At 40.5% G+C, this 27,424-nt stretch overlaps 1 protein-coding gene across 2 annotated transcripts; it reads left to right on the top strand.

Moving 5' to 3' along the window:
• The first annotated feature begins 6,460 nt into the window (after window positions 1–6,460).
• Window positions 6,461–27,194, top strand: LOC103715588 (ARM repeat superfamily protein). 2 transcript variants are annotated; one of them, XM_008803274.5, is made up of 17 exons: window positions 6,461–6,672; window positions 6,759–6,822; window positions 9,899–10,007; window positions 11,192–11,254; window positions 13,086–13,186; window positions 17,534–17,600; window positions 17,721–17,792; window positions 18,939–19,100; window positions 19,899–19,972; window positions 20,059–20,156; window positions 20,888–20,995; window positions 21,916–22,013; window positions 25,166–25,303; window positions 25,524–25,571; window positions 25,945–26,059; window positions 26,668–26,765; window positions 26,933–27,194. In XM_008803274.5, the coding sequence occupies exons 1-17, from the start codon at window positions 6,597–6,599 to the stop codon at window positions 27,017–27,019; spliced, it is 1,578 nt and encodes a 525-aa protein (XP_008801496.4). In that variant the 5' UTR covers window positions 6,461–6,596; the 3' UTR covers window positions 27,020–27,194. The 2 variants fall into 2 exon arrangements, with proteins under 2 accessions (XP_008801496.4, XP_008801497.4); XM_008803275.5 differs by having other exon boundaries at window positions 6,505–6,672; window positions 26,856–27,194.
• The last annotated feature ends 230 nt before the right edge of the window (window positions 27,195–27,424 follow it).

The following is a 27,424-nucleotide window of genomic DNA, read 5'->3' as shown; positions in this document are numbered from 1 at the left end:
CTAGCATCTCCTGAACCAGTCTGCGGGTATCTCGAATCAATGGGTGGCCGTCACCATATCTATCCACCCCCCGTATCCAGTCAATCACCGTGGCAGAGTCGCCCTCAATGCACAATCTATCAACACCCAGCACACATCTCGCATACTGGATACCCTCCCAGGCAGCTCGTAGCTCCGCCCCAATGACAGTCAAGCCTGGAGTGCTCCGACCACCAGCTGCAATCAATCTACCATGCTGGTCCCTAATAACAAAGCCAACTCCTCCAGAAGCTCTATCCATCGCCATAACACCATCAAAATTCATCTTAAGAAAATCAGGGGGTGGGGGTACCCAGAAAAGAGAAGCATACCTAGGCGCTGAAACAGCAGAAAAGGTACCCCAGATGTCCCTAGCTAACTCAGATGACGTCGATGGAGTCACCAAACAGACCTCCACTGCCTGGGCCATAGCTCTATCCATAACAATCCTCGGGTGCAACCCTCTCCCCTCGAATAGACGTCCATTCCTATCCAGCCATATATGATAAGCTAGATAGGCAACTGCAACCCCAAACTCGGCTGTGCTAGATCTCCTGGTAGAGTCCCTCAAGAACTGTAACAAAACCTCCACTGACTCCCACCTCGAGGGTAGGGCCGTAGATAAACAGCTCCAAATCTGTACCGCCCTAGGACATCAGAGTAAGACGTGATGTATGGACTCCTCGAGATCCGGGCATACCTCGCAATACTGGGTTATCCTCACCCCCCTCCTAACAAGAACGCACCTGGTCGGAGGGCAGCCCTAGGCTCCCTTCCAGAGGAAAAGCGCCACACGAGGATGCAACCTCAGCCTCCAAATCCATCCCGCATCGATTTGTCTGTCTGGCACCCTGCTCAACCAAGAGTGAAGATCCCTGGCACGAACTCTCGATCTACCGGTCGGTTCCCAAATCAATCTGTTTGGCCCCTCCAGTGATGGAACAGGTAAGGCCAAAACTCTCGCCGCTAACTGCTCTCCAAACACCTCCCGAATCAGACTCTCATGCCACCATCCCTCTTCGGGGACAATCAGATCGCAGATCCTAAATCCCTGTAATCTGTCCGTGTCCACCATCGTCGGCAAACGACTGATAGGAAACTCCGTCACCCAACTATCCTCAAGTACATCAATGGAACGTCCATCACCCACCGCCCATCTAATTGCTGGCAACACCACATGGGCTTTAGCACAGATCTCTCTCCAAATGGGTGAGTAACGACGCCCTGAACGGGTGCCAGTCAGTAGGCCCCCATACTTGGCCCTCATCAGGGAGGACCACATACTATCAGGCTCCAGCAGAACTCTGGCCGCATGTCTCATCACCAAAGCCTCCCGTCTCGCAATCAATGAGGGCACCCCCAAACCGCCCTGCCTGATCGGCTGGCACACCACCTCCCACGCCATCAGATGAATACCACCTCTATCACCCCGCTTACCCCATATAAAATCCCTGGTGAGCCTCTCGAGAGATCTCAATAATGCTACTGGGAGTATGGAGTTGGACAAAAGGTATATCGAAATGGAACTCAGAACTGATCGTGCCAAAGTGACCCTACCCATCATAGAAAGGGTATGCCTCTGCCATCCCTCTAACCTGTATCTAAAACGGGTCTCTAGTGAAAGACAATCCCCACTGCGTAACCGACGTCCGGTGATCAGGACTCCCAGGTATCTCAGACTGCTCTCCTGCAGACTCACCCCCAGTATCTCCATAATAGCTGCCCTTACTTGTGGTGTAGTCTTTGGGCTGAAGTGTATCGTTGATTTTGCTAGGTTGACTCGTTGTCCGGAGGCAACACAATAGGCACAAAGAATCAATCTAATCACCTGAGCATCCTGCCTGGTCGCCCGGGCCATAAACAAACTATCGTCTACAAACAATAGATGGGAAATCGGCCTGGCCCCCTGCACCGGCCTATAGGCCTCCAGCCGCTGGGACTCAAGAGCACTCCGCAGAGCTCTAGAGAGAGAGAGTCCGCACATACAATAAAGAGCATAGGAGATAAGGGGCATCCCTAGCGGAGGCCAACTGAAGACTCAAAGAAATGGGAGGGAGTCCCATTTACCAGTATGGCAAAGGATGGCGCCCTCACACATCCCATGACTCATCTGATCCATATCTCAGGGAAACCAAAGCACTGAAGGGAATACTGAACAAAATCCCAACACACCCTATCATATGCTTGCTCCATGTCAAGCTTGATCCCCATTAAACTTCGCCTTCTAGGTGCCCGACCAAGGTCATACATAAACTCCTGGGCAATAAGAACATTATCAGAGATGCTCCGCCCTGCAACAAAAGCTTCCTGCTCTGGGCTGATAACTCTAGGTAATATGTCTCTCAATCGTCCTGCTAAAATCTTAGTCGTTACCTTGTACAGTGTAGTGCACAAACTGATTGGGCAGTAGTGGCTCGGCTCAGTCGGCCCCTGTCGGTTTGGGATCAAAGTAACAAAAGTCCTATGCCAATCTGGAGACATCGTCGCCATGCTGAAGAACTGCTGGATAGCATCAATCACATCCTGCCCGACTATCGTCCAGTACCTACGGAAGAATACTGGAGGAAAACCATCCGGATCGGGTGCCTTATCCCCCGCAAGGGACCATACTACCTCCTGGATCTCCCTCCCCGACACCGGCCGGATCAATGCTGCTGTCTCCTCTACCGAAACCCCCATCGAAGGCAATGATAGATCGGTGGAAATCCCACTCCCTGACTGCTCCGTCCATCTGGCTCTGAAAAACTGCTCCAACACCCGGTGAATCATATCCGGCTCCTCCATCATCTGGCCATCATCTCCCCTGATAGTTCTGATCCTATTCCTCTGCCTCCTGATCAGTGTCGATTGATGAAAAAATTTAGTGTTCCAATCCTCCTCCAAAATCCATTGAGCCCTTGACTTCTGCCTCCAAAAGATCTCCGTTGGCGAAGGAGAGAATCATGCAAGGATAGAAGTGATCTGAGCTCAGTCAACTCCCCTGCCAACAAACCTCCCCTCAACGCCTCTTGAGACTGAAGCCTAGTGATGGCCTCCTCAATTTTCTCTACCCTTCTAAAAATGTTCCCAACCTCTTCCCTATTCCACCTCAACAACCATCTTCTTGTCAACTCCAACCGCCGGACACTCGATACATCGCATCCCCCCTAACAGGCATACCCCAAGCCTCACTCACAACTTCCCAAGACCGGGGGTAATAACACCAAAACTTCTCAAATCTGAAGGGGCAATGGTGTGGTATAGAGATCTCCGAGCTTACCAAAATAGGGCTATGATCCGAAGCAATCCTCGGCAAATGACTCACCCGATACTCAGGATAGTCCTGAATCCAATCAGTAGTAGCAAATACTCTGTCTAGTCTCTCCCAAACCCGAGCCGAGCCCTGTTGGTTATTGCACAAGGTGTACCTTGGCCCCACAAAACCCAGATCAATCAGACCATTCACTGAAATAAAATCTTGAAATTCTTTCACCTTTCTATTAAGATTAAAGGGCTGCCCCCCCCCCCCCATCTTTTCTTGTGGATCATCAATGCAATTAAAATCACCTGCTATCAATACTGGAGCTCCCTGATCAACCAACCTGGATGCCTCCTCTCACAATGTCCTTCGAACTCTATAATCAGTACTGGCATAAACAGCTGCAAATATCCACGGTCGCCCACACCCCTCAGATATCACCATGATAACTTCTTGATTACACCTATTGAAAATATCCAAGGTGCAACAATTCGGTTTCCAAATAACAATAATACCACCGGATAACCCAAGGGATTCCACGGCATAAAACCCCCAAGATTTCGGGACTGCCCTCCTGGCCTTCTGTAGACTTCTCCCGGACAATTGGGTCTCAAACAAAACACAAATATCAGGACTATGCTGCTGCACTAATCTACGAAAAGCCGGGGCAAAGGAAGGTTTCCCCGCCCCCCTGCAATTCCAGAGTATGATCTTCATAAATCACCGGAGTTGACGGCACGGCCCTCTCCCTCTAGGCCGCACCCACCCTTATCTGACAATCCATCTTCCCTGCTTGCCTTCTCAGCCTTTCCCTGCACTGAGGCCATCACTTGGAGAAGCAATTGAACATGAGATGAATGCCCCTATGCACTGTTAGTTGAAACCCCCTGTGCACTGTTACTCGGTGCCAAACGGCATACTTCATCCACAGTGATCAAACCGGGCACTGTTGCCGAAGGCATCGCTCCCCCGGCTTCCCCCCTGCCGACGTCGTTTCCCCCAGCCTTGGCCTGAGTCGTGACTCCCACCAGCTCCGGCGACTACACTCCACCTGCTGCCACCTACGCCGATGAGTCCACAGCGGAACCGAGCCATGGAAACGGTCTCGGCGTTGCCAAATCACCTTCTCGTCCTACCCCGGCCAGCGGCGCCGCTCCAGTCGGCTGACCAGTCTTCGGCGTAGTCGGCGGAGCGAGCTACGGCTTCGTCGGCGACCCTTGCTGTTGAGACGCCTCATCCCCTTTGCCGGAATGTCCCCGCCGTTGGATCTGAGCAAATACAGATCATCCACCGCAAGCTTACCTGAAGTCGGGCTACGGTTTCGTTTGAGTGAGCTCGGGCCCGCACCATGTAACCCTGGTGTAACGGGCGGAGCCCTCTCGGCCGGATGCGGGCTTTGCTCGACACCAGCCCAACCACGGATCGGGCTTTGGCTAGCCTGCTCTGGATATGGCCCATTGGCCTGCTCGCCAGCCGGACCGACCGGTTCAGAGCCCCCGGTCTGATTGGTTCGGGTTGGGTCAGCTCGCTGGCTCACCCCGGCCTGAGACTCCGTAGCCCCCCTGGGGCGACCCACTCCACCGGACGGTGCCGTCGAGGATGGACCTGCTTGGAAGCTCTCCGGCGTCTTCCGACGGGCAAATTTAGTCGGTTTCTGCCATCCGCCATGGACCACCGAAGCACTTGCCACACTCGATCCCTTCGCCGCCGGGCTCAACTCTGAACGTGCCGGCAGCACAGCCGGGTCCGACCCACCACCACCAAGCTCGGGTATCTTCTTCGACCTATTCCCTCCATTTGTCGGCCGTGGATGGCGGATTCTATGAGTGACCAACCACGGGCCGAAAGGCGGAGCCCCCATAGTTCCCTTCCCCTTTGCCTCCCTCTTACCCGAGGTATCCATAGGGTTGGGCCCATCCTCCGTCGCCGCATCCCCCAAAGTCTCCACCGGTTCTGGTTCTCTCGCTGCCGGAGAGTTCCAACTGCATTTATCCTCATATTGTCCCACCCGGCCACACTTATAATATAGGGAAGGCAGGTTTTTGTAAAAGAAATCCTGCCAGAACTTTGTCTCCGATCCATCCTTTCTCCCTTTCACAAATAATCCAGGGCGCAACGGCTCCTTGAGATCCAGTTCGATCTTCACTCTTGCAAAGCCCATCTTCTTTCTCTGATCCGTGAATGAATCCATCTCCAGCGGCTTCCCGGCCTTCGCTGCCAGTTGTAGAATAATCGGCGTCCTCCAAAACTCCAGGGGAGCCGGGGCAGCCTCAGCCAAACAACACCTCTGCCGATATCATCCCTGCCGGGAACGAAATTTGGGCGCCATCGTTCCATAGCATGAAAAGCCTTTTTCAATGCTATGTTAATCTTTCAAAAAAAAAGCCTTTTTCAATGCTCGAGCAAGGTTCTTTTCCGGTGACGGAAGAGAGAAAAGAGGCAAGCCTATTATCTTTCTCCCGGCCGTTGCCGCGGTTCAACTTCTTGCCTCCTCGCTCCCCTCGGTCGTCATGGCATGCTCAGCGTCGCCAATATCCGCCTCTTAGACGAAGAGTCTAACCATGGAGTCTAAACCCCACGAACCCTAGCTTTCTCCTTTTCCGAAAGGCCTCTCACGACCGGGAAGAAACAAGAGATGGCCTCACTAAACCCTTTCATCTTACACCGCTGCCTTCTTTCCTCCCAGCGTTGTTCACAGATGTCACGGTGGACTTCGATCTCATCGGGGATGACGAGCTGCGCAGCAGCAAAACATTGAAGCCAAGAAGCCCGTCCCTTGGTTCTCGGCGATGATGTCCTAACGATCCCCGCAGTGGCCAAGTTCTCGAAGAAGACCATCCCTCCATCTTAGGTGGTTAACTTGGTAGTGCTGAGAATGAAATAGTCTTTTTTTTTTTTTTAGAAAAATCTGATGAGGCAAGCAATGATCGGTCCAATCAACAGCTGAAGTGGTAATCCAAGAATATAATTTCTCCTTTACGTGAAAATCGCCAAGTCGGTCCATCCGTTAACTCTTTTATCGAGGTGGTCCACGTTCGAAATGCGCGGATATCGACTAAATTTGGAGACCAAATATCCGATGCCTGGATGTTTTCAGTAGAAGCACTACTGATCTAATGATACTGCTGGTGACGTATTCATACATGAACGTTGATTACAGCACTCCTCAGGCCTATGCCATCGCCACGTGGCTTACGTGGCGTAGGGTGTAGTATCTCTCCCAGTCCCGCCCTCGCATCGATTAGTATAAGGTGGCTAAGCCGACCCACCTTGTCTTCCAAAGAACCCCCTCACTCTCCCCTTTCTTCTTCTTGTTCCCCCTTCTTCCGTGGTTGCAGTAATGGAGGCTGAGGGAGCCCCACTGCCGGAGCTAGCTCCGTTGCTCGAAGCCGCTTCCGATTTCGCCTCATATCCTGGTATGGTAATCCTCCCAGATTCGCCCTTCTCCTCGCTTCTTATCCAATCCCTATTGACAAAAGTTTTCTTTCCTCATATTGTACAGGATTCCAGAACGATGCTTCGGCAAAGCAGTTCCTCGATCGTTATCCCCTAACCGTCCTCTTTGGGTAGATCTTTCTCTCTTGTAATCTTCAAGATTTCTTGGGTCGGTATCTTAGAACCGAGTTTTTTTAATTTGGCGAAGCAGTGAGGGTTCTTTTGATCTTTTCAAGTGAAAAAAAGCCAGGCCGGAAATCGAGTGTATATTTGTACTATGTTCAATTATTATCGAGCAAGTATTGATAAAACCTAATGATCTGATTGGCTTTTATCGCTAATCTCAACTAGGGCAACATGTTTCTGGAATATTGTCAGCAGGGTTTTCTTCCTTGATGTTTTTTCCCCCTTCTTGAACAAATCTCTCTCTCTCTCTCTCTCTCTCTCACACACACACACACACACACACACACACAAACGCACGCACGGATGCACGCAGGCGCAAACAAGAGGATATAGCTTTGGTGTTAGGCTGGATCACCGAGCTTTGAGGCACTTTCCTATGAAGGAAATACTGGACGATTGAGACTCACTGGAATATTTAAATAAGCCGTTATTATTGATGCGCGGCTTCTCCTACATTAGCAATAAGCCTTCTTGGATGGTCATCTAAGATTGGTGGAGAGTTCGCTTAACAGCATCGCAAATTAAGTTTTGGAAATTTCGCATCAAGTACAATAACAACTTAATGAGTGCAATCTTCTTGTCAGTGCCTCTTTCCCATCAATATTTTGATCTTCTCAATATTTCTGAAACTGGGGCAAGAGTTATTCAGTCGATGGAAGAGTACATATTTCATCCATTGTTACCCACATTACTTTGTCCACAAGGAAAGTGCAAACTATTTTGGAATTTGAAATTGTCTTTGTTTTAAAATCATTGAAAGGACCACATCCAATATCATAACATTTTTTTTTTTTAAAAACTATGCATCTTGTAGTAATAAATTTCTTCTTCTTGTTCTTGTTGTTGTTCTTCTTCTTTAAACAGCAGATCTGGAATAACCTACTGTTGTATGGTGGTGATCTTGACATAATATATTTGTACGAATACATTCTTGTGACAACAAAAGGGTGATTGGATATTCATTCTTGTGACAACAAAAGGATGATTGGATATTCTTATGTGCATCAAATACATGGAACATTCTTTGACTGTGCAATAATTAAATCATGAACAAATGTGTATTATGCCATTGACTCAAATAACACTCTGTGTATCTGTTTATAATTTCTTCTGAGCGTAATCTTTGTTGGATGCATTTCCTTGATTAAAACTAACCTCATTGAGAGAAATATTTTTATCCTCTTTGTCATTGTCATGGTTTTCATGATTGTAGTTATTCTTATTTTTGATTCTCATACTCAAGGATTGTTTCTACTAGCTTCCAAAACAATGCAATTTTCACTGTCACAAGGAACCTCCATCAATGCTGAACCCTCATGGTTCATTTATTGTGAGGTAGAATTTTGTTGTATTTCATGGAATCATTTTTGTGTTTTATGTATTTTACTTATGAAATATAATGGATCTCTTAGGAGTTGTCCTTACGATAAATAAGCAATGTTACAACCCTTCTTTTGTTTTTGAATCAACTAAGAGTGTAACTAGAGGAAATGATAAGAGTAATTGTTGGTGGGGTGGATCAACTATCTACAAATCCAATTTTTCTGAGGAGCATGAGAGTTGTTAGAATGTTACGTGCTGTTTCTAGCTTTAACAATGTGGTAAGTGCATTCTCTAGGCTTGTCTCAAACTGATTAGTCTTATGCTCCATCTGTTGCATCTTTCAATCCTTCGCCCCTATCTTTCACAATGAAAACTTGATCGTTCATGATTTACAAGCAACCGGATTAGGACAAGTCCTACCTCTGCTGTTGTTTGTAGATTCTACTTTAAGGAATTATGCAGTGTGATGATTTGGACAGTTGAACATGTATACCAAATGACACTTCTAGATGCATATGAAAGTTCTGCTTGTGTTAGATAAAAATTGTGGCACTCGCAGCTTTTTTGGGTGTTCAACCTAAGGACACCACATCAGAAGTGTTAGCTTTTTAATACCCAATAAACTGAATTGCTAAACAATATTAGCTTCAAATGCTCAGATTATTGTAGTGCTATGTCACTTCTTCCTGATTAATGTTACCTCATGAGCATAAGCCTTTTAATGAAGTGTACCATGTTATAGTCAAATTAATCTAGCAATCAATTTTTTATATTTCTTTTAAATTTTTAGAACTTCTATTATTGATATATTTGTATTATGAGGACCTTCACTTTTTTGGATATTTAACTGTTGAACACCTAGCGCCTGTGCTTGATGTGGTAGGTAACACCTACCACTTTCTGCTTTTCTTTCTTCCATGTTCCCATGTCTACCCTTGCCCATAATTGCAGGTAACTATATGAAGTCTTGATATTAATAAATGCAAAGGGATCATGATAGCTACAGATTCCAATGTCGGGTTTCGGTTAATCATTGATGGGAAAATAAAGTTTAATACGGCTTTCATAAATTTCAGCTATATCACTAGGTTTATTGATTTTGTGTACTAAAGGACCTATTACCAGTCTTTTTTAACTATTTGGTTGCTGCTTTCATCTAAAAAGAAATTTTGGGTTGTACACACTATTACTACTAGTTCAATTCATTGGCTCTATGGGACCCAAATAAACTCACATATTCATGCTGCATTCAAGTTATCATAGGAGGTTGACATTTGAATGTCTGAATAGTTTTAACAGCATAAGTTACATTTATTGTTTGTTTCATAAATCTAGCTTTATTGTCTTAACCCCTAGCCATTTAACAATCAACTGATTACCTGGGTAAGAGTTTGTATGTGGTACAATATTATGAACTTTCTTCCAAATGATTTATCTTCTTGCATCTCATTTTTGGCATCCACTGACCTGCAAAATTCTACATTTAATGGCCTTCTGTGACCTTTTACTGAAGTGCAATTATAATATGTCCTAGTAACTGGGCTTTCATACAAAGGTCCAATGAGTACATGTTTCACACTTTGACTGGCTGCACATCAGCTGATGCCAATTTGGGTATTTATTCATATGCTATTTTTTAATGAAAGATAACATGAATCTAAGAATTTGGCTTGTAAGCTGTCTTTCTTTTATCTCCAGTGTGTTGCAGACCAAGGCCGATGTACCTGGGTTAGAAGATACTGTTGTTGCCTGCTTAGACAGAATATTTAGAACAAAATATGGAGCTTCTCTTCTCACAAATTATGCTGTATGTATCATATGATTTTTAAATGGTTCTTGTGCATTAGCCTTTCATAGCTTTTGTGATTGCTGGGGACATTGTTAAGGTGTGTCTGATAGTGAAAGCTTTTGCACAGAGGCCGATTTGTATTGTTGGATCTTGATCTGGTTCAAATCCCAACCTTCTAAATTTATGCTCTTTTTTGTGCTTGACTGCAAGCTTATTATTGGATCTATCTCAGTTCCTAAAGAAGTCTGTGGTTTCTTTTTTTCCCCCTCTTTTAATTTGATCTAGAAACCTTAAATATTATATTATTATTCATAGTGGAATAGTACATGAGAGTATAAATCCATATTTGTCCCAAACATTTTAAAATTGTACATATTGCTGTCTTAAAACTGGGAGTATAGCAAAGTGGATTAGTTCTGATTTAAACATATAGATGGGATCATGACGTAACCACCTAACCTTTTCATACTCATAAATTTCTGCAAGATGTGTAATAAGTTATATATTGAAGTGTCCTAGAAGACTAAAGGCAAAATTGTCTGTAGATTGCTTATTTACTCTATAATTTGTCAGTTAATATGTTGCAACATAAAAAAGACTTAAAGCTTATTGAGAACTTCAAGTTTTTCCTCAAGAAAAAGACATAAAGCTCACTTAAATCCTAGCAATTATTCAACTAGTTATTTTCTAATTTGGTAGTCATCCAATCCAGCTCTTTCCAATCTTTCTTGCTGAAAATAAGAGGCCTAAAAACTTACCAAGGACTTATAATTGGACCCATGTGGATAAAATAACTGAACAATTTCAACATGTCTGTGACAGTTTGGGGCCTCCAATTGGTTCGTTGATCATGTTCTTCCATGAATAGGAACTGCAGACTATTTTATTTGATCAAGAAAATGAGTCATGCCTTACAGAATGACAGTGAAGAAATATTCATCTCCATAGTCTAAAAATCTATTGGACATAGTAAGATTATAGAAATCTAAAATCTTGTTGGTTGTGTTTGAACTTGATTAGTTTCTTTAAATATAATAAAGAAATAAAGAAAACTTGCATACTTTTTGCGGAAGCTGAACAAAAATTTTAAATTCTTAATCGGCATTACTTTGTATATATAAATGAAAGATTTCATATTTGAAATCTAAAGTTCTGGTTTGCAAACTTCTCTCAATGCTAATTTATGCTGATGTTTTCTGCAGCCCTTTATACAAGCTGGATTGCAGGCAAACTCTCAGACTGTTAGATGCCTGGCTTGTAAAGCTGTATGTGTATAGCAAGTGAAATTTCTGCAAAATATGAGTATTAGAATGAGCTGATGAAATGTTTTTTCCTATTTCATATTGATTTAGCTTCCTTAACCTCCAAATTATTTTAGTTCACTTGCAATATGGTGTAAAAGGTGATGCAGGTTGCTTCCCTATGATTGCCTATATTGCAATTTTATGCAACATTTTCGGAAATCTTATATTTGATGTTTTGGCTGGAAATAGCTGAATATAATTGCATGCATAGATTAACCTGATTATAGATGTAGATTGCTTCTGTATGATTGCCTATATTGCAATTTTATGCAACAATTTTGGAAATCTTGTATTTGATGTTTGGGCTGGAAATAGCTGAACATAATTGCATGCATAGATTAACCTGATTATAGCATTTGATAAATTGTTGCAAGTATATGTAATCCCTCATGCCAAGAAATTGTCCTTAGTTTATGTTTATTTCTTCCTGCCAATCTGCCTTTGTTGATGAGATTGCTCGGCCTAGGAAATTGAAAGAGCCATTAGCTTTCTAAGATCTGAATGTTCCTTGGTTCATGTGCAAGATTAAGCCTCTAACTTTTGAGAATTGAGAGTATAAAAGAAAAGGGCATGCAATGATAAAATTTTTCTTTCTTGTTTCGGAGATAGTGGAGATCAATTTTGCGGCATTCTTGAGTATACTATCTTAGTGGAACAAGTTTCATTCTTGCAACTTCCTCGTACATTACCTGTCACCCCCACATTTTTCACATATTCTGTAATAGAAAATCTAACCAATATTTTCAAGACAAGGTTTTAGTTCTAGGTGTTTTTGCTAGTCTGAATGGCTAGAAAGTAACAGGAAAGTTTCTCAGAGAAATTTCAGTAGCAGCTTTCCTGTGAAAGATGCTTAATACCTTGTCATGCATGCCATTTGTTTTGCTGGCTTACTTCAGTCTTTGCTTTGGTCCTGCTAGGGGCTTATGCTTCTCTCCTTTTTCTATGTTTTTCAACTGCCACTATAACCTGGTACTTTCACCACAAAGGGTCTTCTTGTTGAGGATTGGTGGTGGCTTTAGCTGCTTGTGTCTACCAATTTACCTTCTTTTTCTTTTATATATATTGAGTGGCTCTTTGCTACCTTTTCCTTATAGAAGTCTGTACAAATTATTCAGGATAATCTGATAAAGAATGTAGAGGAGGCATTGCTACTAATGCATGGGACAATTGCTATTAAATCCATTTTGTTTGGTGGACCAACTTGAGAATTTCTTTGGTGGAGTACGAAATATCTGTTAGTGATAAGTTTGCTTACGTGGGTGCTTGCCATGATCTTTTTTGTGTGTTTTTGATTTTTCCCCAGTATTGGTTCCTTGATGTGCTGTATGAGCAAGAGACTTGCATGATTTCTTTGCATGTAAATTAGCAGAGTCCCAAAGCGAGGGAGACATGATTGACCAAAATATTGGTTTAAGGTTTCAGCTCAATTTGATGGCATACTATGCATGTCTCATAAATAATAGGTATAGTTCCTGTAAATCTAATGGTGCATTATATGATGCTGAGTTGCTGACAATGTGTTTCAGTCACAAACATGTGGACATCATAAAGAATCTTAGTTTTAGATTTAACATTTTATGAATTTTGTTGAGTACAAAATGGTCTGAGAGTGACAAAATTCTAGTATTAATGCAGTTGTCAGACTTTTATTGATATTTTGCTCATTAATTTTGTAATTTTGTAATTATTATCTTAATTTTGTAATTACTAATAAGCCAGAAGTCACATCTCTCCATATATGCAGGAACAAACCTAGTTTGAAGTACTCATGCCATCTTTGTATATATGCCAGGTATCTTATATTTTGCAAAACACTGAAGATAGTGCAGCTGTTGTCCAGATTATTGTTGGGTACAACATTTATCCACTTTTGATTAACTGCTTACTCGAAGGGTATGTGACCTCTCTATTCTGCCCTTATTTCAACCTTTTTCCCCTGTTTGAAATAGTATTTCTTTTCATGTTTTTTTGAGCAAGTATTTCTTTTTTTTTTTTGGCTAAGGCGGGCAAGTAAGACTACACAAGTACGGACACACCCAATAAAATCACAAAACAATACATCACAAAATGCCCTAGGCAACTCTTCTTTCTGGGTCCACAAGGTGCCACCAGAGTGATTGGCCACGTAAGCGGCTACCCAGTCTATAGCACCATTGACCTCCCTAAAAACGTGCTTGGCCTGGAACGCCACCTCGTCCCCATCCATCGACCAAATATTGCGAAGCAGTGGGTGGTCCCAACTAAGACCACTCGGACCCTCCTGGATCCAACCTATCACAGTGATCAAGTCACCCTCCATGATGATAGAGTCGGCCCGCAACGCGCGCCGAGCATAGTGAATATCCACTCAGGCCACTCGCAGCTTGGCTCCGGGAACAATGGTGTCTGAGAGCTGTCAGCCACCAGCCGCCATCACCCTCGAGCGCGAGTCTCTGATAACGAAGCCCGTGCCCCCTCTATTTTCTCCATTCAAAACCGACCCGTCGAAATTGACCTTGAGAAAGCTCGGGGATGGGGGCTCTTAGGTGAAGAACACTATCCATGGCACTACCTGATTACAAAGAGAGTCTCAGATATTCCGAACGGTCAAAGGCCCGTCCACAGGGGTACCCCGAATAAGCTCCGCTGCTTGTGCTCGGCCCCGCTCCATCGCGAACCTTGGAGACAAGCTGCGTTCGCTGAAAGTCCGAGCATTTCTGGCCAACCAAATATGGTAGGCAATACAGATAGCTCCAAAAGCCATATGACGCAGCTGGGGGCTACCAGAACCTCATCAGATAGCCTGCATGAACTGGTCCCTCTGGCCCCAGACTCTTTGTGGGAGCCCCGACAATTGCCAGATCCCCCTTGCCCACCCATAACGAAAGAGCACATGATCAACGGTCTCCTCGTCCCCTCACCACACAGTGCGGGGGTATGCTTGCCCCCCATCTGCTAAGAGCTGATCTCATCGGAAGTCTATCCCAAACACCTTTTAGAAGAGCAGAGCCAGTCTCTGGTGTAGACCAAACCGCCAAACCCAAGCACAATCCGGGCCAGCCTCAAAGTTCGGCTCCAAGACCCGGTGGATGTCGCCTACCCAGACCCTGGTCCTATAGGAAGCCCGCCATACCCGGACGTCCAGTCCCACGCACCCCGGAATCGGAAGAAGTTGCACCCATTCTACCAGGTGCACACCGAACACCTGCCTCAACCACTCTCATCCCACTCCCCCCTTCTGGAGCAAGTAGGTCGCTCACCCGTAGACCCTCGACTCCCTCCGGACTGACCATGGTCGGCCACAACCTCAATGGTAGGGCACCTAGCCACGTGTCTCCCACCACATCGATACTCCTGTCATCACTGATCAGTCACCTAGTGTTGGCCGGGCCATCGGTAGGTACCTCTCAATCTCACGCCACATAAAGGAGACCGATTACCCGTATTGACTCCCCTCTGTCGGCCATAATCGACCATAGCTTGACTCTAAAGGCTCAAGAAGGAAATGCATCGCATGTCGAGCAATGATTGCCTTGCGCCTAGATCGGAGAGTCAGCAATCCGAGGCTACCATCCCTGAGGGGCCGACAGACACTATCCTACGCTACCAGGTGCACCCTATGGTCCCCTCCAGTCGAGCCCCACAGGAAACCTTGCAGGATCCGCTCAATCTGGTCTAGCACTGTCAAAGTATTTCTTTTCATATTGAAAATTTTCCAAAAAATCCTATGATCACACGCTGGTAGTTTGGCCTTGGTTTGGACATAAGATAAGAATACTGGGTATTTTGTCATATACCTTAAAACTTGCCTATGCATATAAGTGGACATTTCTTTTCATGTTTTTTAGCAACTATTTCTTTTGATGTTGAAATTTGTTCATAGAATCCTTTTTTCAGAGTCTAGTAGTTTGGCCTTGGTTTGAACATAAGAATACTGGGTATTTGGTCATGTAACTTGAAACTTGCCCATGCATATAAGTGGATTATCTATTGCTGCATGCTAGTGCTTTTTCCTAACTCTGTTTTTCTTGTACACCACCAATGTTCCTCTTTTTTTTTTTTTTTAATCTGAATCATATTTGTTTAAACAAGGAATAAACCTTTTTTTGGTATCACATTTTGTTACTTTAGGTGAACCGAATCCTGGGATGAAACTTATACTTAGCAATTGTACATGGAAACATAGATTTCTGTCAGGGATTGCATGCACAAATTGCACCATCTCAAGATGCATCTTTTAAAATGTATAAAATTAAACATAAAAACATGCTGTGAAGTTGTACCTGCATTTATAGTCAATCTGTTCATGGTGCGCCTATTCCTTTACATGTTATTGTGTGAGAATGGAGGTTATGCTGGTTGTATTTGCATCTGTGGGCTATGGCTGTCTCAGATTTGATGAACTGCTTTAGGTTAAAAAAAAACTTTTGGCTTGCAGTGAATCACTACATGCTTTATTATCAGCAACCATTGCTTCTTAAGCTAATTTCTTGGTAGAATTACTTGCGAGTAATATATTTTAATTACCAATACCAATAATATGTTGCTCCTAAGGTTTGAAGTATCAAGAGAAAAGGATGAAAGAGGTGTGAGAGGGGAATGGAGGGAACTGCACCAGAATGTGCAAGTCATGTTACCATCTCTTCTAATTGTGTGTTTTTTCTCTTTAAGCAGCACATTTGTGTGCTCTTATGAATGTGGTTGAACATATTATGTCATGTCTATAGCACCCACATGAAAAGATAGTAAATTATGTGGATGGGTTCTTGAAGATGAAGAAATATATAATGAAAGAATCCTCTTATTATTAATTTTTTACTTTATTATTATTATTATTTTTTACACAGTAATGTATGGCCTTAGGAAAATTTTTAAGTCATTATGAACATAAGCCATCTATTTTAGTCCTATATACCCAGGCTAATGTTGAATTTGCACTATTGTTTCAGATAAATATCAACCAGGTGGTGCACCATATTGTTATCTTGATCCAGAAACCAAGATCATAATAACATCTTCAAGAAAAGCAAATTTTGCAGATTATGCAGTTGGCTTGAGTGGTCGAATATACATAGCACTATGTGTTATTCGTCTATTGTAGCACAGCATGTAATTTGACATGTATTTAAAAATACAAAAGATTATTACATTAATTTGTTAATTTATATTGTTTAGGACACAATAAGGCATATAACATGACAGAGTACAGTTAGGTCTATATTGCATTATAATTGTGCCTCCAGTGTATATGAACGACCCTGCAGAACTTGTTCCCCAAAAAGAAATGTTAAAAACTAGCTTGCCAATCTTTATCCCAATCATAAATAAAAGTCAAACTTTCTCACTTGCAGCACATCCCTCTTAAGAAACAATAAACAATTTCAAGTATGTGACTGACTGTCTCTCTATCTATCTATATGTATAATGCGTGTGTGTGGCTTGATATGAACCTTATCAAATGAATGAACTAAGCATGCTTCACCCTATAATAGTACCTTGTGAAATTTATGAGCTATACTGACTGCATCCTTGTTGCTGGGATTTATATTCGATTTCTGTAGTCGACTAGCCATTACTTATTGTTTCTTTCTCCAAATCACCATATTGTTATACTATAACTTAAAGGCTGCTCTGTTATGAGTCATATAGCCTATGCAGTTTGTGATACATGCTGCTACTTTCTTGTTACACAAGCAGTAGTCCTTGACCTGGTGTGTACTCAAAATTAGAGTATTTTGTAAGCATCCTCTATACAAATGACAAATTAGCTTGCATAAATTGGTCCCTACACAAGCAATGTAGTATCAAATTAGACATGCTTTCACCTCCCAATAAGCCTTCGGTACATATGTTACAAAGAGGTTCTTCACATACTTCATCTAGCTTTTGGTAAAGAGCTGGGAGTATCTAAAGAAAAACGAAAAAAATGTCATTTTTATGGTGGTAAATTTCTCTTATAGCTTCTTTTTTGTCTGCGTGGTTAGTTCATTTCCACTTTTCTTATTTTTATCCATCTAATGGTGATGAAAGTGCTAGCTTATCAAGCTGGTGAATCTTATCCCACCTTCACCAGGGTTTGGGTGTTTAGGGGTATTTGGGGCAGGGCTACGACCATGGTGTAACTCGCTGTACCCTTCTAGCAAAAAAAAGAAGAAAAAAGAAAAAAACACTCTTAAGCTTATCTTTTGAGTTTTGATGGATCTTTTATCAGGTGCCTCTAGTATTTTCTTAAACTCTCTCATATGTGCACTATCTGCACAGGAATGAGCAGACTTCAAAAGCTTCACTGGATGCTATAACAAATATTGCTCAAGCTCCTGAGGGAATTGTAAGGACTTTTTCTGCAACTGAAGCCACAATTCTGTGGATTGTGATTAAAAGCTTTACCACCTTACCCGCTGCGGGCTAATTCCCCCTTTTCTCTTTGGGTCAATGTGTTATGTTTTAGGGTATCATCTTTCCAGCTCATAGTGCAGAGTCAATGCAACTAAACAATGTAGCAGCTCGGTCCTCTTCGCTGGTAGGTTGCAAAGTCTCTTTTATAGTTCCTGCTGTATACTTGGTCAAGGCTTCTTTTTCTAATATTTGATTGCTTCTGCTTCTTGGAGATTCCAATTTGAATTTGATCATGTGGAACTATTTTTCATTAACTTCAATTTATAACTGAGGCTAAAAGGCAATAAAGATGTTATAAATGCACTCATATTAGATAGAATAATCTTTATTGAACATTGTAACTTATAATAATCTTTATTAAACAGTGTATCTTATAATCACCTATGCTTTCAGATGATTTAATATTCTTGGTTCTTTGAAAATCTTATTTTTCAATCTGAAAAGGCACATGGAGGAAATTCTCCACCTTACAAGTAGTGATTAGTCCTTTGACAGAAATTCTGTTAAATTATTATGGCATAGTTCTCATTATCTTGCATATGGATGATCAATATAGAGGTATTCAACATTCTAATATAGCGATCACATTATACTATGATGAGTATTCTCTGCTTATGATTATGCATTGCAGGCTATTTTAGCTTGAATTATAAACTCCATTACATCTACATGCTAATGGATAATGGGATATGTAAATAAACTGAAGGAACTGCGACATACCGGCATTCTAGACAAAAAATGCACCATTCTCTCTTGGATGTATTACTTTTCTCTGCATGATCTGTTTTTACAAAAATTGTCAGAACAAAAACCTCTGAACTTGACGAATTTTAAGCCAATTGACTCCAGCAAATTGGACATTGAATGTATCTATTAAGAACATTTAGGAACATTTTTAGCAGTTGAGATGCTTGGGCTGACACATCTTCTCCAGCTGTGTCGAGCATGACCTATGAATAGTAATATGTAAATCCTTGCGGCAATTTCTCTTTTTTTTTTTTTTTGGTTACTTACTTATCCAACATCCATTTATGTTAATGTGTTAAATCTTTTGTCCCTTCATTCATATCATAGAGGGCACATCATAATGGAAATGATGTTGTCTTATCGTTACCTTACAAGATACTAATGCTTTTCGAAGTTTTGATTCCTCATTGAATTTCCTTCAAATAATTGCAGTAGTTTTAGTAATTTATGCGAGACACATTCTACAAATTATTCTTTTAATGCTTAAATATTTCTTCTGAATATATGTGAATGAATGTTACAGGCACGGATCCGGATTTTGGCTCTCATAGCAAAACTTTTCTCTCTTTCTAGCTCTGTTGCAACAGCAGTGTACAACTCAAACCTGCTGAACTTATTTGAGATAGAAATCAATAACAAACATGATATGCTGACAACCCTGAGTGCTCTGGAGCTTTTATACGAGGTAAAAACAATCTGTACATTTTATTTTATTGTCTTCTCGAGGGAAACTGAATTGTTGGCCCATTGATCTTGAGATCTTTAATCAATTTCTTTCTTATTTTCACTCTAAATCTAGTTCTCTGTAGTTCTGATGATCAGTATCTGAGCTGCATGAATGAACATGATACAAATGTTTATTGCTCCAAGCAAAGTTTGCCGTTCCGGTCGGTACCATACCTGGCGTACCATACCATATACCGAACCGATATGCAGTCTCATACCGCATCGACACTTGGTACACCTCACTGTCTCGTACTATACCGTGTACCGTTGCTGTAACAGAATGGTACCGATACGGGGTCCGGTACTGAAACAACGAACCTTGGCTTCTAGGAATTGTTTGAAAATTATAGTCACTTTTTGAATGTGTAAGAGCTGCAGAAGCCCATGGAAACACAATGACCTCTGCAAATACCTTATATATATATATATATATATATATATATATATATATATATATATATATATATATATATATATATATATATATATATATATATATATATATATATATATCTAGTGACATAATAAAGCACAAGTTTTTGCAACTGCTAAGCGCCGGAGTCCACATTCTTAAAAGCAATGAGGGTTGCCTCATTGGTCTTTAATTCTTGTGTGCTCGGTCACCAAGTTTTGTGTCTTAATTTTTCACTTGCTACTTAACATTCTGTATTCAACTTGATCAGCAGGGTTTCAAGTTGTCTGAATTTCTTTGTAAATCAAAATTTATTCTCTCATAATTGATTTGTTCCTTGCATAGTTGGTGTCCTCTCCCCACAGTTCTTGCTTTGTACTAAAGACAACCTTGCTCCAGCTATTGACTGATATAATCAGGTATCTGTTATGTACAGTCCTGTTTTCATCTTTCAAAATTTATTGGACAGTATTTCTTCTCTTCTAAATATTGATCTTCTTTTCAGCAACTTTTCAGTAGATTCCATTTTACGATCTAGGGCAGTTTTGATCAGTGGGAGGCTTCTTTCTTCAGCTGATGCTTATATGACTATTGATGAATCAAGTAAGCACTATCCTTTAAATTTCAGATGATCATTATCCCATAAAATTTCACTATGCTATGAGTTGGATGTGGCAAATGATTTATGCCGCTTGATTATTGTTATTGTTTCCATTCATATATGATGCCTAACATGAGTTATATAGACTTCTATTTGAATAGACAACATGAATGGCACGAGTCTGTACTGTTTCTTGGACACTACTTGGTCCTTCTAATGTTAGGAATAACATGTGGCTATTCTTTACAGAGCTTGGTGGCTCTGTATATGTTGCTTAGCCTGTCTGTTGTGATCAACTACCCTTATTTTGTTCATAAATGTCTTTGTTGGGTTCATCTTGTGCTTACCCTACAGTCAGTAGGGTTAAAGTTTTACATCTTGTGCTGGGCCTATGCTGGCAGCTATGGAGTAATGTATGCTTGTGGTATCAAAAATGGCAGCTCTTCCCTAGACATTTGAAAGGTCTTTTTCATGAACAGGGAAGGAAGGGCCCTTGCTAGTGGTTATTCCTGAATGACTCTTGTATCTTCTCCTTGCACCTTCTTTCTGATTTAAACATCAGTAACTCCATATCTAGTATATCTGTTGCAATGCTTATTAAATGTTGCTTTTAATTTCTGTTTTGTTGTAGGTCATGCCAAGTTGCGTTCAAGGTTTCGTCTTCATTGTTGTCTACAAATAGTAAGAGCTGACAAATTTATAGAACTTATCTTGCCTCTGAACTTGGTTTCAGGGATTACAACCCTCCTCTTTGCCATTGATGGAAGATTAAAGCTGCTAGGAGGTCAGAATACAGATGAATGCGAGAGCGCACTAGAAGCTTTAGGTCTAATTGGAGCAAGTATGCCAACATACTTGATTTACGAATTTTTTCCCTGCAATTACAACTCTCTGCAATATAATATTTGTGTTTTCTAGAGTTATCTCCGTGCAGCATAATATTTCTGTTTTCTAGAATTCCTTCCTAACCTACCTGTTCCTTCAGGTGCTGTCTTCATCATCTTGATTTTTACCCTTCACCTTCAACCTCATCTAGTCATTGCTTCCCACTTAAGCTCCTGGCCCTTCTGTTTTTTCCTCTTTTTTTTTTCAGGAAATGTTAATTCTGTTGGCTGCTTGTTACTCATTTGTACTGAGCGGCCTTTTCTTATGAGTCCTTAGTCGTGTAACCTTGGATTCTTCTACCTGTAAATTTTTGTATGAATTGGCAGCATTGGGTTTCTAATTGTTCTGTCCAGGCATGTCTACAAGGTTTAAAATTGCTATTCCCAACAAGATATGTATTCTTCATCTTCCATTGAGAAGTTTCTGCACTTTGTTACTCTTATATCAGACGTTGTTCTAATTCTAGTTGATGGAGTTAATGTTTGATTCATGTCTGTAAATAAGACAAATATTCACTTAAAGGGGGTGGAATTTTAGAAAGATAGCTGGGTGGCTATCTTGAATATTTGGCCTTAGTTTCTAGGATGATCATCTTTTAGCTATTGTGGTCATCATAGTAACTAAGTGGTAACTGTATCGGCTTAATATGAACAATGTCCTTTTTAGAATATCTTCTTGAGGTTTATATTAACAATTGTCATACTCATCCTCCAACAGGCCAAATGTCTTTGTTGTACTTTGTGGTCTTAAACATGCCTATTTTTTCTAGGTTGTCTTTATATGTTTTAATTGTTATCTTCTTTGAATCAAGTTGCCAAGAAATTCTGGTTGTCTTGCTTTTGAAGGTGTTCTTATATGCATTTTTGATGTTTCTAGCAAATCAAGGAGCAGCTCTGTTACTTACTAATCCATCAGTTGTCGCGAGACATGTTTTTGAATCTGCCTTTGATCGCCAGAGCAGAGGTAGACAACTGGTAAGCATGTGGCATGTTTGTCTTATTATTCAATATTTTTTGTCAGTTTATTCTGCTAGTCTGGGGCCCTTCTCTTATATGATCCTCCTTCCTTTATGGGTGCATTATCTTCCTTCTGGAGTAATGACTGAACCATTCCTTGATCTTATCCTCTGTGATATTGTGTTCCTCAGTCATTATGCATGTGTAGTTCTATCCAACAATTATAGCACATCTTAAGTCTTTATGTCATTAGATTCCTAAAGTATTGGACATTTCGATTAGGTTGATGCTCCTTACGTTTTATGACACTTAATATTTGTAGGCATGTTGGATTGCAGTTGGCATTATGAATTTAAATCAACCATCATTACTTGTATCTCTGTGCAACTAGGATACCACTGCCTAACGGCTGTGGTGAAACGTCCTCAACCTGTTGAATACTAAAGCTTCGTGTTTGCTACATGTACCTTTCAAGACCCATTGGTTTTTGCTCGTAGTGAGTGCCATTAATGCATAAATAAAACATGATTAGGGTTATGATTATCAATCAATACCACACCAGGACATGCAATCAGGATGATATTGTTTGTTTGTAGCATATTAGACTATGTTAGAGATATCACTTTAACATAGACATTCATATGCCATAGTAAATATGCTCATTAATACAACTAAATATATACAAATAATCATCTTCAATAAGTCAGTTATTATTTATATTCCCAAAATCTAACTAAAACTGCTTTCTGTAGAGAAATTCCACTTTGCAACCCTGCCTAGTTCTGAGCTGCTCATTTTCTTTCATCATAATCCATCATAATCCCCTTTTGATATTCATTGGTTTTGCGAATTATAATTCTAATGGACAAACCCATCACATGTATGTCATTGACTTTTATGCGAAGCTGATGTCCTGAAATTATTGGTGGAATTACTCCTAGATTGTCGAACCCTATCCTACTTTTGACCCTTTATCCTCAAACATCCCAAGCCACTCATATTGTCAATCCATGATAATATCATCTTCCCATGTTAATACTTAATCAAATATGTTAATATCAAGTTATTAACACTCAAGTAAAAAGAAGTCTTGTTGGTTGACACAGAAACAAAGAATCTTGTGACTTATGTTGCCATCAATGTTACATGGACTATAGCATCCATCTTAAAAAAAAATCATACTAACATGTATCACAAGTCAAATATGCATAAGACATTTAGGTGCATATCTGATTCTTGGTTTTAGGAGATTAAGACCATGGGGAATTAGATTTTTCAACCATTTCTGATGCTGCTCTCATGCAAATGTAATGGGCAATTGTAAGTGGGCTTTGGTTGCTAACTTGTTATCGAACTTTCTGTAGAGACAGAGGCTTTAGAACTTTGTCAAATGTCGTACTAGTTTTCTTGCTTGAGCTAGCTTTTGAATTCTGATCGGGAAACATGTTTTGATAAAGATAGCAAACAGAGATATACTGTTATTGCCCAAAAAAATATAGATATACTGTATACTGATAGTAAAGAAGTGCATGAAATGATCAATCTTGACTCATGGTTTGTGCTGATGATCACTTGTTAGAATCTCCAATTTTACAAGCATTACCCCTTCTTAAACATACTTCTGACTACTTTCTACATATGAAATGAAGAGTGATATTATCATTGTTATGAGTTGATCAAGTTTTAGTAAGTTAGCATCAACATCAAAGATGCACTTGTCAATTGTATATAAGATGAAACAACTTTATAGATATTATCTTTTAATATTTTCTAGTCTACAATCTTAACATTAATCTTCTTTTACAATATGATGGGAACTCCGGGGCTTCTGTCACCTGTCGGTTGGACATCTGTTGTTTCGTCATGTGATAATCACATGAGGAAGGCAACTTGATCTCTTTTAATGTAATCTCTTTCTTAGAGTTACAGCACTATCTATTCTCTTACCTGTGTCCCATCTCTGAAGCCTAATACTTATTTTTTTAAATTGGTTGCTAGATGACCTCCCAAAGTCCCTGAGCTTTTTCTCACCTCGTCTCTTAGGAAAACTGTATTTCTAAAAGTAAAATTTATTTCATCCTTTTAAATAACATTTAGTATAACAATTAAAATGATTTTTTTCTCCTATACTTTCCTGTATCCATCTTTTCTCTTCTGAGTTATACAAGGATGTGTCCAAATCCAACTCTTGCGTCTGTGTCCATGCAGCACTGGTTGCTCTTTAGGTTTTTACTGTTTGCCATTTCAGATTTTTGGACATCTTGGAACTTAACCTTTTTTGTAAGTCCATAGAAATTGTCAATGAGTACAATATGCATCCAATCTTAAAACCTTTCCTTCAAGTTTTTGCTTCTCGTAAAGCTTTGTACCAATACGATGGCTTAAACCGCTATTTGAACAGTCAAGGATTTTGATCAGGCCTTAGGCACCTTACAATGAATAATATAACATGTAATAAGCCATTCTGTTTCAGTTTGTATACATTATAAGGAACAAATGAAATCATTGAGGGGGTCTCTTGTTGTTTGTTATCTGTGATAAATAAGTGCTATCGGGGACACCAAGTGTAGGTCATAAGAGATGATTGAGTGCTCTGATGAGATGAAGGTTAAGCTGGTGTTATTTTGGGATGAGAATTCCCCTTCCAACAGATGATGGTTGGACGGGAGAAGTAAAGGGTTAGGTATAGAGAGGGAAAAGGATCTCACCTTCCTTCCTGAAGCATCACCCCAGGCTCTTGAGCTACAGTCTGACAAGTGCTGGGACTCTGCAGATGCATCGGTAAAAAAATAAATTGTGATTTTATTCCAGGATAATTATTATCTGCAATTCTTTGTCAGAATATTCAGTACCTGTTTTTGGTTATCTTGATGTTCAGCTATTCTATTCAGATTATGACCTTATTGATTTATTCAATTTCTGCTGTATTAGTCAATGAAAATTCAGGTTGATTACTGTTAAGCGGCCTAATATTGTTATAATTCTCACATTGCTACGTAAGTTTGTTGATATTGGTCACTGCATTCCTGCGGATTGGTTCGTAGCAAATGACACCATTAGTTTCATCTATAATCTCTTGTTTTGTTGTTTTTTAGCTAGCCATTGGTAGTTGAGGGGCCTTTATCTGGCATTTTTATATCTAGATATGAGATTTATCTTATTACTGTCAGGCTGCTTTACATGCCCTTGGAAGCATTTGTGGAGTTGACCGGCCACAAGACAACATGCTGCTGAATGATAAGGCAGAGGAATGTCTTAGGCGCTTTATTTATGCAACAGCTGCTGGTAGCCCAAAGCTGACACCATCTGTTAGTTTCTCTCATCAATTTGATATTATTATTCAAATGACCTTGTTTTCTTTCTTAAACGAGACAAGGCCATCTTGCTGCAACAATTGGTGACATAGGCGGTTAACCTAGTAGCCATATGTATTCATGTTCTTATTTTCATTTTACATTTTTTGTTTACCTTCATGGGTCTTTTTAGGCCTATAACAAATGTACTCAAAATGTTTAATTTGGTTGACAGGGCTTACTTCTCTCAGTGCTGCAACAGGAACCTGAATTACGATTAGCTGTAAGCAATTGTTGAAATGTTCAAAAACATTTCAAAATTGGTTATTTTCTGACTTTCTGACTTTAAATATTCCTATCACAAATCTATTATCACATGCCAATACTGTTCAATTTAGTTATTTATCTTGGTACAATTGGCCACTTATGGATTAAAGTCAATAATTAACTTTTGTTTCTTTCCTAGCTTCTCCATTGTTGACTAACTACTATCCTATTAGTGATGTAACTATTCATGGTAAATTTTTATTCTAATGAACAGCAAAATGCACTCTAACAAGAACAAGAAGTGGTCTAACATCTCTTGATAGAGTCCAGAGGCTCCTCCTTAAGAAGTAAACAATGACATCTTATGTAGATTGTTTAAATGCTTACAGGGTTACAGACTGATATCTGCATTAGTGGCCCGGTCATGGTGCTTGAGGGAGGTTTGCTCAAAACAGGAGATTATCACTATTGTGACTGATGCAACAATTGAGGATACAAAAAATGGTTTGCTTCACTCTAGATAATTAGTAGAAATCACTTCATTTTACAGTTACACATTTAAGCAACTCCTGTTGTTTATATATATTTATTTTTTGTAACATGTCTGTTTCCATCTCATGATGACACATGATTAGATTGAAATTCTGTCGGTGATGTCTGAGCAGCTTTTAAGGAACTTTAACACTGTCTTTTGTCTGACTGTCATTTGAGGTTTAACCTGTTTACAGATAGCTTTTTTAGGTGTAGTTATTGTACACGGTCAGGTCCGTTTTGTTACACAGCTATATCTGTTTTATACACAGCCAGAGACTGAACATAAAATAGCCATCAAAATTGGTGTGGGAACGAAATTTTTGTATGAGGTCTTAATGATTCTTATTCCAAGTGCTCGACGAGATTAGACAGTTTTGATAGGTGATGCTAATTCTTTTTATATACTGTTATATATTAAACATAATGGAATCAATGAGCCCTGAGATGAATGAAGATCAAATTGTCACGGGAAGCAACTAGCTTTACAATTTTTTGTTTATATTTCAACTTAAGGAGCATTGACTATTTGTACCATTCAGCATGGTTCTTAAATTCTGATGATCGATTTTGATGTTCAGGCATGGAAGCCCGGCATCAATGTTGCACAGCCATCAGCGAGGCTTTATCAACTTCAAATTTGCTCCGTGACACCCATATTGCTGAAATAGCAGGGAAGGTACGTTTGTAAGTTTTAGATGAACTTGGCAAGCAAAAGAACTTCTACTTACCAAAAAACACAAGTGCTTGTAATGTGGTCTGTGTGCAGAAGTATCCCTTAAACTAATCAAAATAAACGGACAGAAGACAAAAGGAAGGCATGACATAAAGTTTTGGTGTTTTCAGTTGCAGGAAGCTGTTAGAAGGGGTCCTTATCTTGCTAAAAAACACACTGAAGCTCAGCCCCTTGTCATCACTGCAGAGAGATTTTGAGTTTGCCAATATTTTAAGCAGGTGTTGAGTTATATGATATAATACCGTTTCTTGGAACTGTAATGTTTTATTGATCATAATTAGGAGGATGGTTGTTCAATGAACAAAAGTAACATGATCATATGATTCGCTGAACAAGCTTAAACGTGCCAGAAACTAACAATTTTCTCTCAAAGTAGATTTTGTACAGTGACCATGTCCACCATTATTGCGCTCAATCGGTTTCTGCTGCACAAAGTTGATTACCATGATTTCTACAGTTAGAGGTGTATCTTCAAAACTGCTCGCTGGATTAAGATGGGCTCAGGAATCTTTTTGATGTGCCCGCAACCGGTGCCCCAAGGCATTTTCCAAGGAAAATTTAGTTCAAACCATGTGCTTGACTACAAAACATGGGGCCTGTAA

The sequence above is a fragment of the Phoenix dactylifera genome, chromosome 1 (assembly GCF_051530095.1).
Source record: "Phoenix dactylifera cultivar Ajwa chromosome 1, Ajwa_hap1_PhDact_Kaust_v1.1, whole genome shotgun sequence".
Classification (NCBI taxonomy): domain Eukaryota; kingdom Viridiplantae; phylum Streptophyta; class Magnoliopsida; order Arecales; family Arecaceae; genus Phoenix; species Phoenix dactylifera.
Note: the sequence above shows the minus strand (reverse complement) of the source record. Positions and strands in the feature narration are given on the sequence as shown.